The 14,798-nt window shown below is 33.2% G+C and overlaps 1 protein-coding gene across 2 annotated transcripts in view; it reads left to right on the top strand.

Annotated features, from left to right (window-relative positions):
- MTX2 (metaxin 2) overlaps positions 1-10,999 on the top strand; it is a 68,017-nt gene extending 57,018 nt beyond the window's left edge. For both annotated transcript variants that reach the window (XM_059394219.1, XM_059394220.1), the window contains 3 exons: positions 85-210; positions 1,467-1,543; positions 10,541-10,999. In XM_059394219.1, coding sequence (XP_059250202.1) covers positions 85-210; positions 1,467-1,543; positions 10,541-10,724 — 387 coding nt within the window. In that variant the 3' untranslated portion in view covers positions 10,725-10,999. The remainder of the gene's footprint in view (positions 1-84; positions 211-1,466; positions 1,544-10,540) is intronic.
- The last annotated feature ends 3,799 nt before the right edge of the window (positions 11,000-14,798 follow it).

Raw genomic sequence — 14,798 nt, forward strand, 5'->3', positions numbered from 1 at the left:
AACATATATTTTCCTAAGAATTCTGTTTGTAAAAACAGGCTTTGTTTTTAGAATCATGTTTGTCAAAAAATCTTTTTGCTCTAGATCACTCATGCCAGATACGGCTCTCCTTACCCTTGGCCTCTGAATCATATTTTGGCTTATCAGAAACAGTGGGAAGTCAAACGTAAGATGAAAGCTATTGGATGGGGTAACAAGACTCTGGACCAGGTGAATCCAGATAATTCAGATTGAAGTAGAGGGTTGCCTCAACTTTAATGCATTAAGAAATTCATGTTTTATATTTATAATTTATATATTCTTATATACAATAAAAATAATTTTATGTATCATTATATTTTATATGTAATACAATATATTTTATATTCTATAAAATTATATATTTTATATATAATTATATATTTTTATATATAATTTTATATACATTTATAATTTATATTATATTTCTATTAAATTCATGTTATATTTTGTCTTTAAAAACCTCAGCACAATAAAAAAATTAGGAAAACATTTACTCTTATTTTTTTCTGACATGAAGTGGGTTTTGTTTTATAAAAATCATACATGCTTATTATAAAACAAACTATCTAATACAGAAAAGTTCAAAAAGGAAATAGAAATTGCTTAAGATCCTATCATCTAGAAATTGCCACTGCTAACTTTTTGGAGAACATTCTTCTAGATGTCTCTGAATAACGTTTTCCTTAAATGGGATCTTATACCTGCCACTTTGTAATCTAATTTTTTTCTATTCACCAATATATTGTGGGCATCTATGTCAATAAATATAGATCTGCAGCATCAGGGCTTTAAAAAACCCTGTTATATAAGGCTCTTAATATATCTTTTTGTTTGTTTTAAATTTATTGAAATAGCAAAATTAGAAAAATATATAGCTTTTCAAGGTCATGAGATTGAACTAATTCAATCATTAATAATGTTTCTTTTCTAAGGCTAGTTGGAGTCCTAGTTAGCCAGTTTACTGCTGTGTGCCACTGACCACACTGGGAATTGGGGAAATGAATAGGGATCGAGTAAATAAAATCCATCTCCACTAGTGGGGAAACAACTCAAATGCTTTTACTCATGGTGGGTCAGCAGCAGTGTTACCATTATGAAGCAGCTTTTTAAAAATATGTAAAGTCATTTGAAGCTATGGATTCAGGAAAACATTTTTTTGTAGGGGGTAGAGTTTTGAGGTAGAAACTTTCTTAATAGTAATCCTTATAAGTAACTTAAATGTGCTTGTGTTTAAAGGAAGTTTTCTCTCAAATTTTCTTCTTATTTCTTATATAGAAAGTATTACTTATGTTCTATGTGTTATGTGTTCTATAGTCTGATTCTAAATATATGATAAAAGGTTACCTAAACTTACATTTTTGTTATATAAGCTGTGATACGAATTAGAGTTTAGACATTGTTTTGCTAATTTAAATATTTTCCTTTGGGTGTATTGCCTATGTTAGGTGTTAGAAGATGTAGACCAGTGCTGTCAGGCGCTTTCTCAAAGACTGGGAACACAACCATATTTCTTCAATAAGCAGTAAGAAACTTTATCATTTTTTATTTAATTTCTTTTCTATATTGTTAGATTATAAACTTATTTTGCCATAGAGGAATTGTTTTATCAAGAAATATTTTTGATAAGATTTTGTTTTATTTTTCATTTTTGCCCTCATTAAACATTTACTTAGCACTTCTTGGTTATCAGGCACAGCTCTAGGCTCTGGGATACTATAATTTCTGAAATGCAGTCCTTGCCATTAAAAATTCTTAAGGGCAGACATGTAAACCAGTCATTATTTTATGATATGATAGAAGTACTGCTATCTATGTGTATGGTGCTGTGTATGGAACTACATCATCTTAACAAAATTCCACACTTGGAAAATGCTGTTAAAACATGAAGTCTAACCATACTTGTTTTTACAGGGTGATACCCTGGGGACCAGAAAAGTGAATAAAACTAGTTACCAATTTTGTTGGATGGACAAGCACTGTTATGAACTTATCTTTTAAAAATTAATGAAAACTTTTATAAAGCACAGAAATTAGTATAAAGGATATGGATTAAATGTATATGTACATATATCTAAGTTGAATAATTCATTAAGAAAATCATTTTGTAATCTGGAAAAGAATATCTAATATAGGCAAAAAATGAATTTCCCCTTTTTTTTAAAAAAAAAGTTACAGTTTTAATATATTAGAATCATCCTGTGCTTCAGTTTAAGATGGGTTTAAATTAACATTTTTTTTTTAAAGATTTTTATTTATTTATTTGGCAGACAGAGATCACAAGTAGGCAGAGAGGCAGGCAGAGAGAGAGGGGGGCGGAAATAGGCTTCCCTCTGAGTATAGAACCTGATACAGGACTTGATACCAGGACCCTGGGATCATGACCTGCGCTGAAGGCAGAGGCTTTTTAACCCACTGAGCCACCCAGGCACCCTAAATTAACATTTTAATCTTAATGTTTTACTTAGAAATTCTAGCCTTTTCTTGGTTATGTAGTAAAAATTTTCCTTTTTAGATTAATTTTTTAATAAACATATATTTTTATCCCCAGGGGTACAAGTCTGTGAATCGCCAGGTTTACACATTTTACAGCACTCACCATTGCACATACCCTCCCCAATGTCCATATCCCCATCCCTTCTCCCGACCTCACTCTCCCCAGCAACCCTCAGTCTGTTTTTTGAGATTGAGTCTTTTATGGTTTGTCTCCCTCCTGATCCCATCTTCTTTCATTTTTTTTTTCCTACCCCACCAAACCCCCCATGTTGCATCTCCACTTCCTTGTATCAGGGAGATCATATGATAGTTGTCTTTCTCTGATTGACTTATTTCGCTAAGCATAATACCCTCTAGTTCCATCCATGTCATAACAAATGGCAAGATTTCATTTCCTTTGATGGCTGCATAGTATTCCATTGTGTGTATATACCACATCTTCTTTATCCATTCATCTGTTGATGGACATCTAGGTTCTTTCCATAGTTTGGCTACTGTGGACATTGCTGCTATAAACATTCGGGTGCACATGCCCCTTTGGAGCACCACATTTTTGTCTTTAGGATATATACCCAGTAGTGCAATCGTTGGGTCATAGGGTAGCTCTATTTTCAGTTTTTTGAGGAACCTCCACACTGTTTTCCAGAGTGGTTGCACCAGCTTGCAATAATTTTTAAAAAGGTTTATTTGCTATTATTTTATCTTTATAGGCATTCATCTTCTGTAAGATCATATCATACATTTTTGATAGAGATATTAATATTAGTAGCAAAATTGACAATGATGATAGCTTGAAAACATTTGTTATATTAATGTATAATATATATAACTGAAATTTGGGGTCTTGATCACTGAAGCACAAAGGTCATAGGATTCAAACCATGAAATCCTGGTAGGTAAAGCTTCTCCAGCTATATTCCTAGCTCTAGTGATGTCTGCTGTGCAGAGTCTATTTGTTTAGTCTCTAACACAAAAGAAATGGTATCTACATATTAGTGCCAAGTTGCTCATTTTTCTTGGTGGTACAGGAATTCTTAGGGCTTGAAAAGCCCAGAAGAGGTGTGTTTTATCCTATGAAGTGCATCATTGTGTGTTAGGAGTTAGTTTTGTTATGCATGCTGTCTTCATGGGAGGCCAAGAGAATATATCTGACTTATTTTTCTCATTTCAACTCAGTGTCAAAGACTTCATTCATAACCAGGTATCATTCAGCATGTGATTTAGTGGAAATATCAAAACAGATTTTTTTTCTTATAAGATTACAGTTATATTTAAGCTCGTAATGAGAAACTGAACATTTAGAACAAGCATAAAACCAAAGATTTGCTATGGAAGAACCATATTAAGATGTAGGTTTTTGAAATAATTTTACCTTGTGTGAGACTTACATAAATATTTTCCTCTAATGATTGAAAAATAGATTTCATTTTTTAATTTTAGTTTTATCCCATTGTCTAATTAGTAGTAAACTATAATTAGGAAAAAGTCATTTGTATTTTTACTTTAATGTGACAGAATTTTTCTCATTTTTTTATCTGTCAGGAATCATTACTTTGTGAGATACTGTACTTTAGTGACTAGAGCGCTGGCTTAAGTCTAGATAATGTAGTATCGGATTCCAGGTCAGTGGCCCTGAATTGTGTTCTTGGCTCTGATATATACCAGACTTTTGCAAGTTACCTTATTTCCTGTGTATCTTTCTCTTACCCTCTAAAAGTAGAATAAATTTTTCTCCTAGTTAACCTCATGGGGATGTTGAGAGGAGTCATAGAAGAAACCCAGTAGTTTTACTTGATGATTCAAAGGGAATGGGTAGATGAGGGAGATCCTGCAGCAAGAATGGGAATTGGGAAAAGAGGACAAAGAAGATAAATGGTGGAAAGAAAAAATTAGAAAAGTGAAAGAAATCAGAATAAGATAGATACTAACTCTGGTGGCCTTTTTTTTCTTTAATCTTTTATAATATATAATGTGGTTGGTAGCTTTTAAATATTTAAATCATATTTCTGAAATGAGACTAAAACAAAATATCTATTTTCTGTTGTATACAAGGTATCTTATTGATGTGATATCTATTGAGATACCTATCCAAAAGCTACTAGATCCTTTGTTCTTTTTCATGTGGTAAGCATGAACTTGGAATGAAAAAGTAAAACTTTTCTTACAGTGTTATTTTTATGTTACCCTTTTCCCCCTATGTTTAATCAGGATAGAATGAATTATACCATTGTAAAGCATTTATGAACTCCTTGCAGGTCTGTATAAACAAAACCTTGACAGCAGAGGATCGTGAGTGTTGGTTAAAAGTCACTCAAATTGAGAAATTGGAAGAGGGCTTATTTTTGAAAAAGTTCTGCATAAACTATTAAATGGTAAAACTTGAAAATATACCTTCATATACTGATGAGAAAGGGTATTGAGGAAATGCTGCAAAAATTAAACATGGGAATCTTAAGATGAAAAATTTCAGGGAGGAATTGGATTTTACTGAGGTTTGTTCAATTTTTTGAAATTACCAGTTGAGAAATTGATTCAGTAATCAACTAACAAAAGTCCCAAGACCAGACGGTTTTACAGGTGAATTCTACCAGACATTTAAAGAAGAGTTAATACCTGTTCTTTTTTTTTTTAAGGTTTTATTTATTTATCTGACAGAGAGAGAGAGATCACAAGCAGGCAGAGAGGCAGGCAGGGAAAGAGGGGGAAGCAGGCTCTCCCCGCTGAACAGAGAGCCTGATTGGGGCTCGATCTTAGGACCCTGGGATCACGACCCAAGCCGAAGACAGAGGCTTTAACCCACTGAGCCACCCAGGTGCCCCAATACCTGTTCTTTTTAACCTATTCCAAAATATAGAAGAGGAAGGAAAACTTCCAAATTCATTCTATAAGGAGAATGTTATTCAAAACCAGGCACAGATACTACCAATAAATAAATAAATAAGAAAACTAGGTAGTATCTGTGATGAGCATTGATGCAGAAATCCTCAACAAAATATTAGCAAACTGAATTCAGTAGTATATTAAAAGGATCATTCACCATGATTAAGTGGGATTACTCTATTTATTTTTTTTTAAAGATTTTATTTCTTTGACAGAGAGAGACGGCGAGAGAGGGAACATAATCAGGGGGAGTGGGAGAGGGAGAAGCAGGCTTCTCACTGAGTAGGGAGCCCAGTGTGCGGAGCTTGATCCCAGGACCCTGGGATCACGACCTGAGCCAAAGTCAGATGCTTAACAATTGAGCCACCCAGGCACCCCTATTTTATTTTATTTTTTTAAAGATTTGTTTGCTTGAGAGAGAGAGAGAGAGAGAGAGAGAGAGAGAGAGTGTGTGTGTGTGTGTGTGTGTACATGTGAGCAGGGTGAGGGGCAAAGGAGAGGGAGAGAGAAATTCTGAAGCAGACTCTCTGCTGGGTGTGGAGCCTGACTCAACTCAGGCTTTGATCTCTAGACCCCAAGATCATGACCTGAGCTGAAATCAAGAGTGGACACTTGACTGACTGAACCACCACCCAGGCGCCCCAAGATTAAGTGGGATTTATTCCATGGATGCGAGGGTAGTTTACTGTTCTCAAATCAGTCAGTATAATATATCATGGTAATAAGAGGAAGGATAAAAACTGTATGATTATCTCAATAGAATCAGAAAAAGCATTTAACAAAAAATACAGCATCTCTTTATGATAAAAACTCAGCAGAGTGGGCACAGAGGGAACATACCTTGACATAATAAATGCCATATATGAAAAATCTAGCTAACATATTCAGTGGTGAAAAACAGAGTTTTTCTTTTAAGATCAGGAACAAGGCAAGAATATCTATTCCCACCACTTATATTCAACATAGTACTGGAAGTCCTAGCTATAGCAGTCAGATAAGAAAAGGAATTAAAAAGCATCAGATTGTTAAGGAAGAAGTAAAACTGCCACTATTTGCAGATGACATGATAATATATATAGAAAATTGTAAAGACCTCATCAGAAAACTATTAAAACTCATAAATGAGTTCAGTAAAGTAGGATACAAAATTAACATATAGAAATCTGTTGCATTTCTGTACACTAACAGACTAACAGAGAAATTTAGAATTTATAGTTAACAACAAAAAGAATGAAAGTACCAAGGAATGAATTTAACCAGAGAGGTGAAAAACCTGTTACTATGAAAAGTAAAAGACATTGATGAAAGAAATTTAATATGATGCAAATGGAAAGATAAAGCATGCTCATGGATTTGAAGAATTAATATTGTTAAAAATGTCCATACATCCCAAAGTAATTTACAGATTGAATGCAGTCCCTACCAAAACACCAGTAGTACTTTTCACAGAACTAGAACAAATATATCCAAAGTATGTGTAGAACCACAAAAAACCTCAAATAGCTGAAGCAACCTTGAGAAAGAAGAACACAGCTGAAAGTATCTAACCCCAGATTTCAAGATATACTACTAATCTGTAGTAATCAAAACACTATGGTACATGTCATGGAAAAAAGTAGAGCATAGGGAATATAGTCCATAAAATTGTAGTAATGTTGTGTGGTGACTCTGGTTATTGTGGTGAGCATTGAGTAATGTATAGAGTGGTTGAATCAGTATGTTGTACATCTGAAGCTAATCCAGCATTGTGTATCAATTATACTTTTTTTTAAAGATTTTATTTATTTATTTGACAGATCACAAATAGGCAGAGAGGCAGTCTCCCTACTGAGCAGAGAGCTTGATGTGGGTTTCAGCCGAGATCACGACCTGAGCTGAAGGCAGAGGCTTAACCCATAGAGCCACCCAGGTTCTCCTCAATTATACTTTAATAATTTTAAAATACTTTAATAATTTTAAAAATCACCACTTGAGGGGCACCTGGGTGGCTCAGTGGTTAAAGCCTCTGCTTTCGGCTCAGGTCATGATCCCAGGAGATCCCAGAGTCCTGGGATTGAGCCCCGTTATCGCAATCCATCAGGCTCTCTGCTCAGCGGGGAGCCTGCTTCCCTTTCTCTCTGCCTTCCTCTCTGCCTACTTGTGATCTATGTCTGTCAAATAAATGAATAAATAAATCTTTTTTTTTTTTAAATCACCACTTCAGAAAAGTGAGTAATTTGTTGCTCAAATTGAAATTGCTCAAAATTTCAAAGGCAAAAATATAAAAAAGACTGATGGCAAAGGACTTGATTTACAAACTTCAATGACAGCCCTAACTAAGATCAATGATTGGTATATAAAGAGGGAATATGTAAATTACTCCTAGTAGTATGAAAACATGGCAAGTTAATAGTGTAATGGAAGGAAAAATTACTGAACAGATTCAATATTAATGTTTTTCAAACTAGACTGACTATAAAAGGTATCAGAAAGAAATAGGCAGTCATGATAAAGAAAGCAAAAAAGGTGAGTATAGAAAAATTTTAAATGGGAAATATTAGGAAAACATTTACATTTTATAGTATTTTTATTTTGATATTCAAATGAAAGAACAGTAGATAACTGATGGATATTAGCTGGACCTTTTGGTATAATTATTTCATAATACATATAAATCACACCCAACCGTGCTGTATACCTTAAACTTACACAGTGATACTTGTCAATTATTTCTCAATAAAACTAGGGAAAAAAAGAGTAGTGATAGCCATTGAAAATGTGGAAAGAATGATAATGCAAGATAAGACAGCACATTTCTTAGGTTCTTAAAAATGTATTTATGATCCTGGAGTATTTTTCTAATAAAAGGTCTATAAAGATAGATGTAATATATATATATGAAAGATCTTAAAAGTCTTAGGAGGAGAGTTGCTATCAGTATTAAAATTTCAACCCACTACTTAGTAAGCATAAGAATGGAAAGGTTAGTTCTCTCTCTGTGTGGTATAGGAAAGGTAATTAAAAACTGGATGTTAATCAAGATCTTGGCTTGATTAAACAGTTCAGTACAAATATTGGGCAAAGTGTGTGTTTTTTTTGTTGTTGTTCTTGTCTCACATGAATTGCAAGTATTTTTTGGAGTTTATTGCTTTTTTTAAAAAAAATCAGGTTTATTATATTTACACATGCTAATATTGACACCATTTTATGTTTATAGCTCTGAGTTTTAGTAGTGGTATGCAGTTGTGGAACCACTACCAGAAGTGTACTTTTGAAAAGAAAAAGAAAAAAAAGAAGTGTACTTTTTAAAAAGAAAGAATTATAGGAATGGGTTATTTATATATTTCATATATATATAACTTAATATAAGTAATTGCTGAAATTTGTAAGGATTACAAAAAATATGTATTAGAAGTTATGTATGTGTGTTTCATTTGATTTAGTATATTGTGTTATACTTCCTGTTAGGTGTTCTAAAGTAACTTGCCATCCAGTTGTTGTCTTTATGTAACATGAGAGCCATTGCTGAGTTCTCATTACCCATATAATTCAGCACCTTTGGAGTTACATGGATGTACATTTGCAGCAAGTAACATTTTGACCGCTTCAGGGTTACTTCTAGACCACTGTAGTTTGAATATACACTTATACTTGAACTCCTTCAGATCCTTCATTTAATGATAAAGGATGCCCATCTATATTAGTGAAAGTTGCATCAAGAAATAAATTCACTTTTTTTTTTTTTTTTAAGATTTTTATTTATTTATTTCACAGAGATCACAGAAAGGCAGAGAGGTGGGTGGAAGGGGAAGCGGGGCTTGATCCCACAACCCTGGGATCATGACCTGAGCCGGAGGCAGCCACTCAACTGACTGAGCCACCCAAGCACCCCTCAAGTAGAGATGTTATGTAGACATTCAAATGTATGATTCTGGACTTTAGGAGAGGGACTGGGATTGGAGATACATTGTTGGGCAATTAGTGGCATAAAGACATATTTAAAGCCATGCAACAGGATGAGGTCATTCATTATTAGTGATTAAGACCACATAGGTAGTAAGTGGCAATTAGGATTCAAACTTGGATTTGAGGGGCCCCCAAATCTGTCCTTCCAAACCAGATTACTGAAACATACTTTCACATTTATGTAGGCTAACACATATTTTCTTAAAAATTTTATCACTGTGAGACTGATAGCAGCAATAGTTCATAATTACAGTGATATTTTATCTCCAGTAGTATTTTAATATTATTGGCAATTATTTTAATATAATGTAGTTTGGTGATGCCTCATCTATAGACCATTAGTAGTGAGGTAGATAAATTTCAATTTTTTGTTACTAACACTAATTAAAGGGAAAAAAACCTTAGAAATTTTTTTGTTGAAGTTATCTTTACTTCTCCTTCAGAAATCTAGATTATTAGGGCGCCTGGGTGGCTCTTGGTTAAGTGACTGCTTTTGGCTCAGTCATGATCTCATGGGTCCTGAGACTGAACTCCTCATTGGGCTCTGAGCTCAGAGGGGAGTCTGCTTGAGATTCTCTCCTCTCCATTTCCCACCCCCTTCCCCATCTCAAAATAAATAAATAAATAAATTTTAAAAAGCTAAATTATTTTAAAAGTAGTAAAGTTAAAAGTAAATCATGTTATTAATGCATTATTTGGGTAGTCAAGTGTCATTTGTCCCAGCACCACAGTGAAATCCTCTGCTTTGATACCATTTTGGTTTTGCTTCTATTAAAACACTTAATAAATTGTGTTGTAATTTATGTTTTGTGTCCATGTCTTAGGATATCTTTCATGTTCTTACATCTCTATCATCTAAGCACAGTTCCTGGCACATTGAAGACCTACTGTATTTATGTAGTGAATAAATTAATGAATAAAATGAATATGATCAGTTACATCAATATTATTTTAATGCATTACCACTTTAAAAAGCAAGTCACACAAGTAGCAAATTATCATTTAAAATGTTTTTTTTTTCCATATCTTACAACAGAAACTCCAAGTTAAAAACAAAATAAATTCTATCAAGTTGAGGTAGGATTTATTTATGTGACTTTTTCTTTTAAATAGAGGAATAAAATGTTTTAAAAAGTAGTGTGTATTCTGCCATACAAGTTAAATGCTATTCATATTTCTTTCCTTTCTACTTTTGTTTTAGGCCTACTGAACTAGATGCACTGGTATTTGGCCATTTGTATACCATTCTTACCACACAGTTGACCAATGATGAACTTTCTGAGAAGGTGAAAAACTATAGCAACCTCCTTGCTTTCTGTAGAAGAATTGAACAGCACTATTTTGAAGATCGTGGTAAAGGCAGCTCATCTATCAGATCATCTTAGAGATAATGTCTTAATTTAGTCATTATTTTTAAAAAAAAAACTTAACTTGAACTATGTTACTTGAAAGTTACAGTAAGTAATGGTATCAGAATTTTAAAACCAAAAAAACTGCTTTTTGAAACCTCAGAATATATTATATAATGCATCCTATACATGTACTTTATACTGTTAAAATAATTCTGAATGATTTCATTTGATATGTTGTACTCGGTATCTTGAAATTTTTGTTTTCTTGAAACATGTATGCATATAAAAATAAAGCTCAAAGAACTATATGGCTGATGTATTTACTTCTGTTCGATCTTCCTGAAGCCACTCTGAGCTTTTATACATGGAATAAACTGTCTTTTCTAAGGCAGATAATTTGTGTTCCATACTTTTAAGATGACTTTAATAGATACATGGTGAACCTGGGCATGGGAAAATTGTTCTTTACAAGTATGCACTTAGCATTGGGCTCTCTGATCTGCGGGGAGCCTGTTCCTCCTCTCTCTCTCTGCCTGCCTCTCTCTCTGCCTACTTGTGATCTCTCTCTTTCTGTCAAATAAACAAATAAAATCTTTAAAAAAAGAAAAGAAAATGTAAATAATTGCAAAGCAGTTAAATCCTGGAACACATTACCACTTACGAGCATTCTTCATATTTAAACCTAATTGAATTTGTAAACATTTCATCAGAGCAGCTATATTTTTATATTTGGTAAAGGGATAGTTTCAGAGACCTTATTTTTTTGAGTCAAGAACATTTTAATAATATTTTATTTCTCTTATGGGGAAGGTGGGAGTATAGTTTTCACAGAGGTATCAACAAGAATTTCTGTGTAAGCACTAAGGATCATATGTTTTATCCCTTTCAATTTTTCTAATATTTTGTAAAAAACCAAGAATGCTTTAAAGAGATGTGAAAATCATGTCATTTTAAAAAAAAATCTAGAATAATAGTACTTTTACATTTTCTTTTTATGTAACATCAGGCATTTTTACCTCATTTAATCTTTATTAAGACACTATGATGGATAATATTCCCAGTTTACAGAGGAAGGCATGGTAGACAGAAAGCATAGTGTCATGCCCAAGGTCGTAGAGCTAGTAAGTAGTAGAGTCGGCATCTGTTTGGCTTTTAGTGAATACTATCTGGCAGTTTGGCACCTGTTTGGCTTTTAGTGAATAACATATTTTTTGTTAAGATTATTAGATTTATACCATATAAGGGATATATTAGGTTCACCTTAGTCTAAATCCCATATAAACTTTGGGTAATCTCTTTGGACTATAGTGCTATTTATATAGCTTTCCTAAACTAATTAGTTTTATAATGTGTATTATTAAAAAATGCCAAGTTACCCGTGTTTTAGCAGAACTCTTATGATGGTTTTTTGTGGGAGGGTATATATTTTTGTGTATTTGTTTTGTACTTAATGATGCCTTTTTTCTTTTTACAATAACATTCATTTAATTGAACCCAAACCATTTGTACCTCAGTATAATAAAATCTAGACTTTTTTCTTTGAGTTTTTTGGATATAAAGTTATTCCATCAAAATAAGTTGTAGTATTTTTATCTTTACTATTTGGCTGTATTCTTATTTTAAAATGAGGAACATTGGGAGATAATGGTTATTATTCCAAGTTGAGTTATTTACTCTTCCTTAAGACTTACTGTATCCATGGGTCATTCTGGGAGGTCTTGTTTTTCTCTAGGGTGGAGTGAATCACCACCAAAACAATGCATTAGAAAGAAACCTTGATTATCCCATTATGTTGATTCAGTTACTTCCTTTTATCTTTTAAATTTGGGTCCACAAAACCAATTCATAGTAGCTAAAAATGATCACTGAAAAGCTAGTTTGCTGTCTAAAAAGTTAAATGTTGTTTTACTGCCAAAATACTTAACGTGTGTACTGAATTTGAGAATTTGAGAATAACTAGCATGATCCTTTATTTGAATCAAAATTTATTTATTTCTTTATCTATCTATCTATCTATTTATTTATTTGACAGAGAGAGAGACAGCAAGAGAGGGAACAGAAGCAAGAGGAGTAGGAGAGGGAGAAGCAGACTTCCTGCCGAGCAGGAAGCCAGATGGTGGGCAGGTCCCAGGACCTCAGAATCACCACCTAAGAGACGCTTAACGACTGAGCCACCGAGGCGCCCCTATTTAAACTAAAATTTAAATCATGAGTAGTGAGAAAGTTTTAAATCAAGGTAGAGACAGTCCACAGTGTCATTTGATGACTTCTGAATGATGTGCATTATTGGGTTTAGCATATCTTCTATGAAACCCTTTTGAACAACTTATTACTTTTCAGTTGACTATTGGATAGGTAGACATTGTATTAATTCATTAGGAACCGAAATCCAGGAAAAGTAGTATAAAATGTCAATCTGAGAAATTTGCTTAATACATCTTAACACTTTTTTCTTTTTTTTAAGATTTTATTTATTTACTTGAGAGAGAGCAAAGTAGGGGCAGAGGGAGAGGGGGAAGCAGACTCGCCACTGAGCAGGGTGCTTGACATGGGATCCCATCCCAGGGTCCTGGGATCATGACCTGAGTTCAGGAAAGCAGCCACTTAATAGACTAATCCTCCCAGTTGCCCCCATCTTGATACTTACTATTGTGTATGATTGTCATTTAATGGGGATGGGTTGAATGTAGCTGTACCTTGAGATATTTCAAGATACTGTATTCTAAAATAAAACTTAATAACTTTTTAAAACTTATTTTAACTTACTGTTTTAAAGTATTATATAACCAGTTGTTATGAGCTAATTTATATATTTTATTGAGTCTGGAAATGTTAAAAAGGTTGATGATATCTGGACTGATATAAATATTTTCCTAATCTGTTTTTAAGTTCCTAAGAATTGGGATTGGATTTCTAGCTGTAGGTTTTGTTTTCATTTTGTTTTTTTCTTATGTTTTTGTCGAATTACAGTAATTGAATTTGTGATAAAAATGTAGTAGCTTCTTTGGGATTTTCTATCTTGACAATCCTGTGTTCTGTGACTAGGGATAGTTTTATTTAATTCTTTCTAATCCATATGACTTTTGCTTGTATTGTTTTATTTTATTTGTTGGTTTTGCTACAGCCCTGACTAGGACTTCTAGTATAGTTCTGACAGGAGTAGTGAGAATGGACATCTTTGCCTTATTCATGATCTTAGGGGGAAAGTATTCAGTCCACTATTATGTGTGATTGTAGGCTTTTTAAGATGCCCTTTATTAGGTTGAGAAGGTTCTTTTCTGTTTCTAGTTTGTAGAGAGTTTGTGTATGTGTGTTTAAATCATGAATGAATGGTATATTTTATCAAAGGCTTTTTCTGTACCCATTGAGATGATCTTTTTTTTTTTCTTTAGTGTGTGGAAATGAAGAGTTACATTAACTGATTTTCAAATGTTGCTTCAGCTTTATTTTCCTGGGGTAAATCCCGTAGGATGTGATTTCCTAGATGTTTTTAAGGATTTTTGTGTCTATATTCAGGAGAAATGTTGGTCTCCAGTTATCTTGTAATGCCTTGGTTTTTGTATCCTGTTAATGCTGGCCTCATTAAATGAGTCAGGATATATTCCTTCTTCTTAGAAGAGTTTATGTTTGTATTATTTCTTTCTTAAGTGTTTGGTAGAATTTACCAATGCAGGTGTCTAGCCTTAGAGATTTCTTTGTTGGAAGATTTTAAACTTAAAATTTTAAGTTATTTAGTAGATTTAGGACTATTTAGGTTATATGTTTCCTCTTGAGTGTGCTTTGGTGTGTTGTGTGCCTTTCCAAGGAACTTACATTTTTCTCCACTTTGTTGAATTTATGGCCATAGAGTTCTTGGTTTTCCATTATCTTTTAATGTCTATAGCATCTGTAGTAATGTCCCTTCTTTCCTTTTTCATATTTGTAATTTTTTTTCTTCTCTTTTTCTTAGTCTGGTTAGAGATTTATCAGTCTAATGATTGTTTTTCCAGAAGTCCAGCTTTTGATTTCATTGATTTTTAGCCTTTTTATATCCTTTTATTCAAAATGTTTTTCTTATAAACAACTTAGAATTGGATCTTGGATTACTGACAGTTTCTGTCTTTTAAC

Source organism: Mustela nigripes, chromosome 3 (assembly GCF_022355385.1).
Source record: "Mustela nigripes isolate SB6536 chromosome 3, MUSNIG.SB6536, whole genome shotgun sequence".
In the NCBI taxonomy this organism is placed as follows: domain Eukaryota; kingdom Metazoa; phylum Chordata; class Mammalia; order Carnivora; family Mustelidae; genus Mustela; species Mustela nigripes.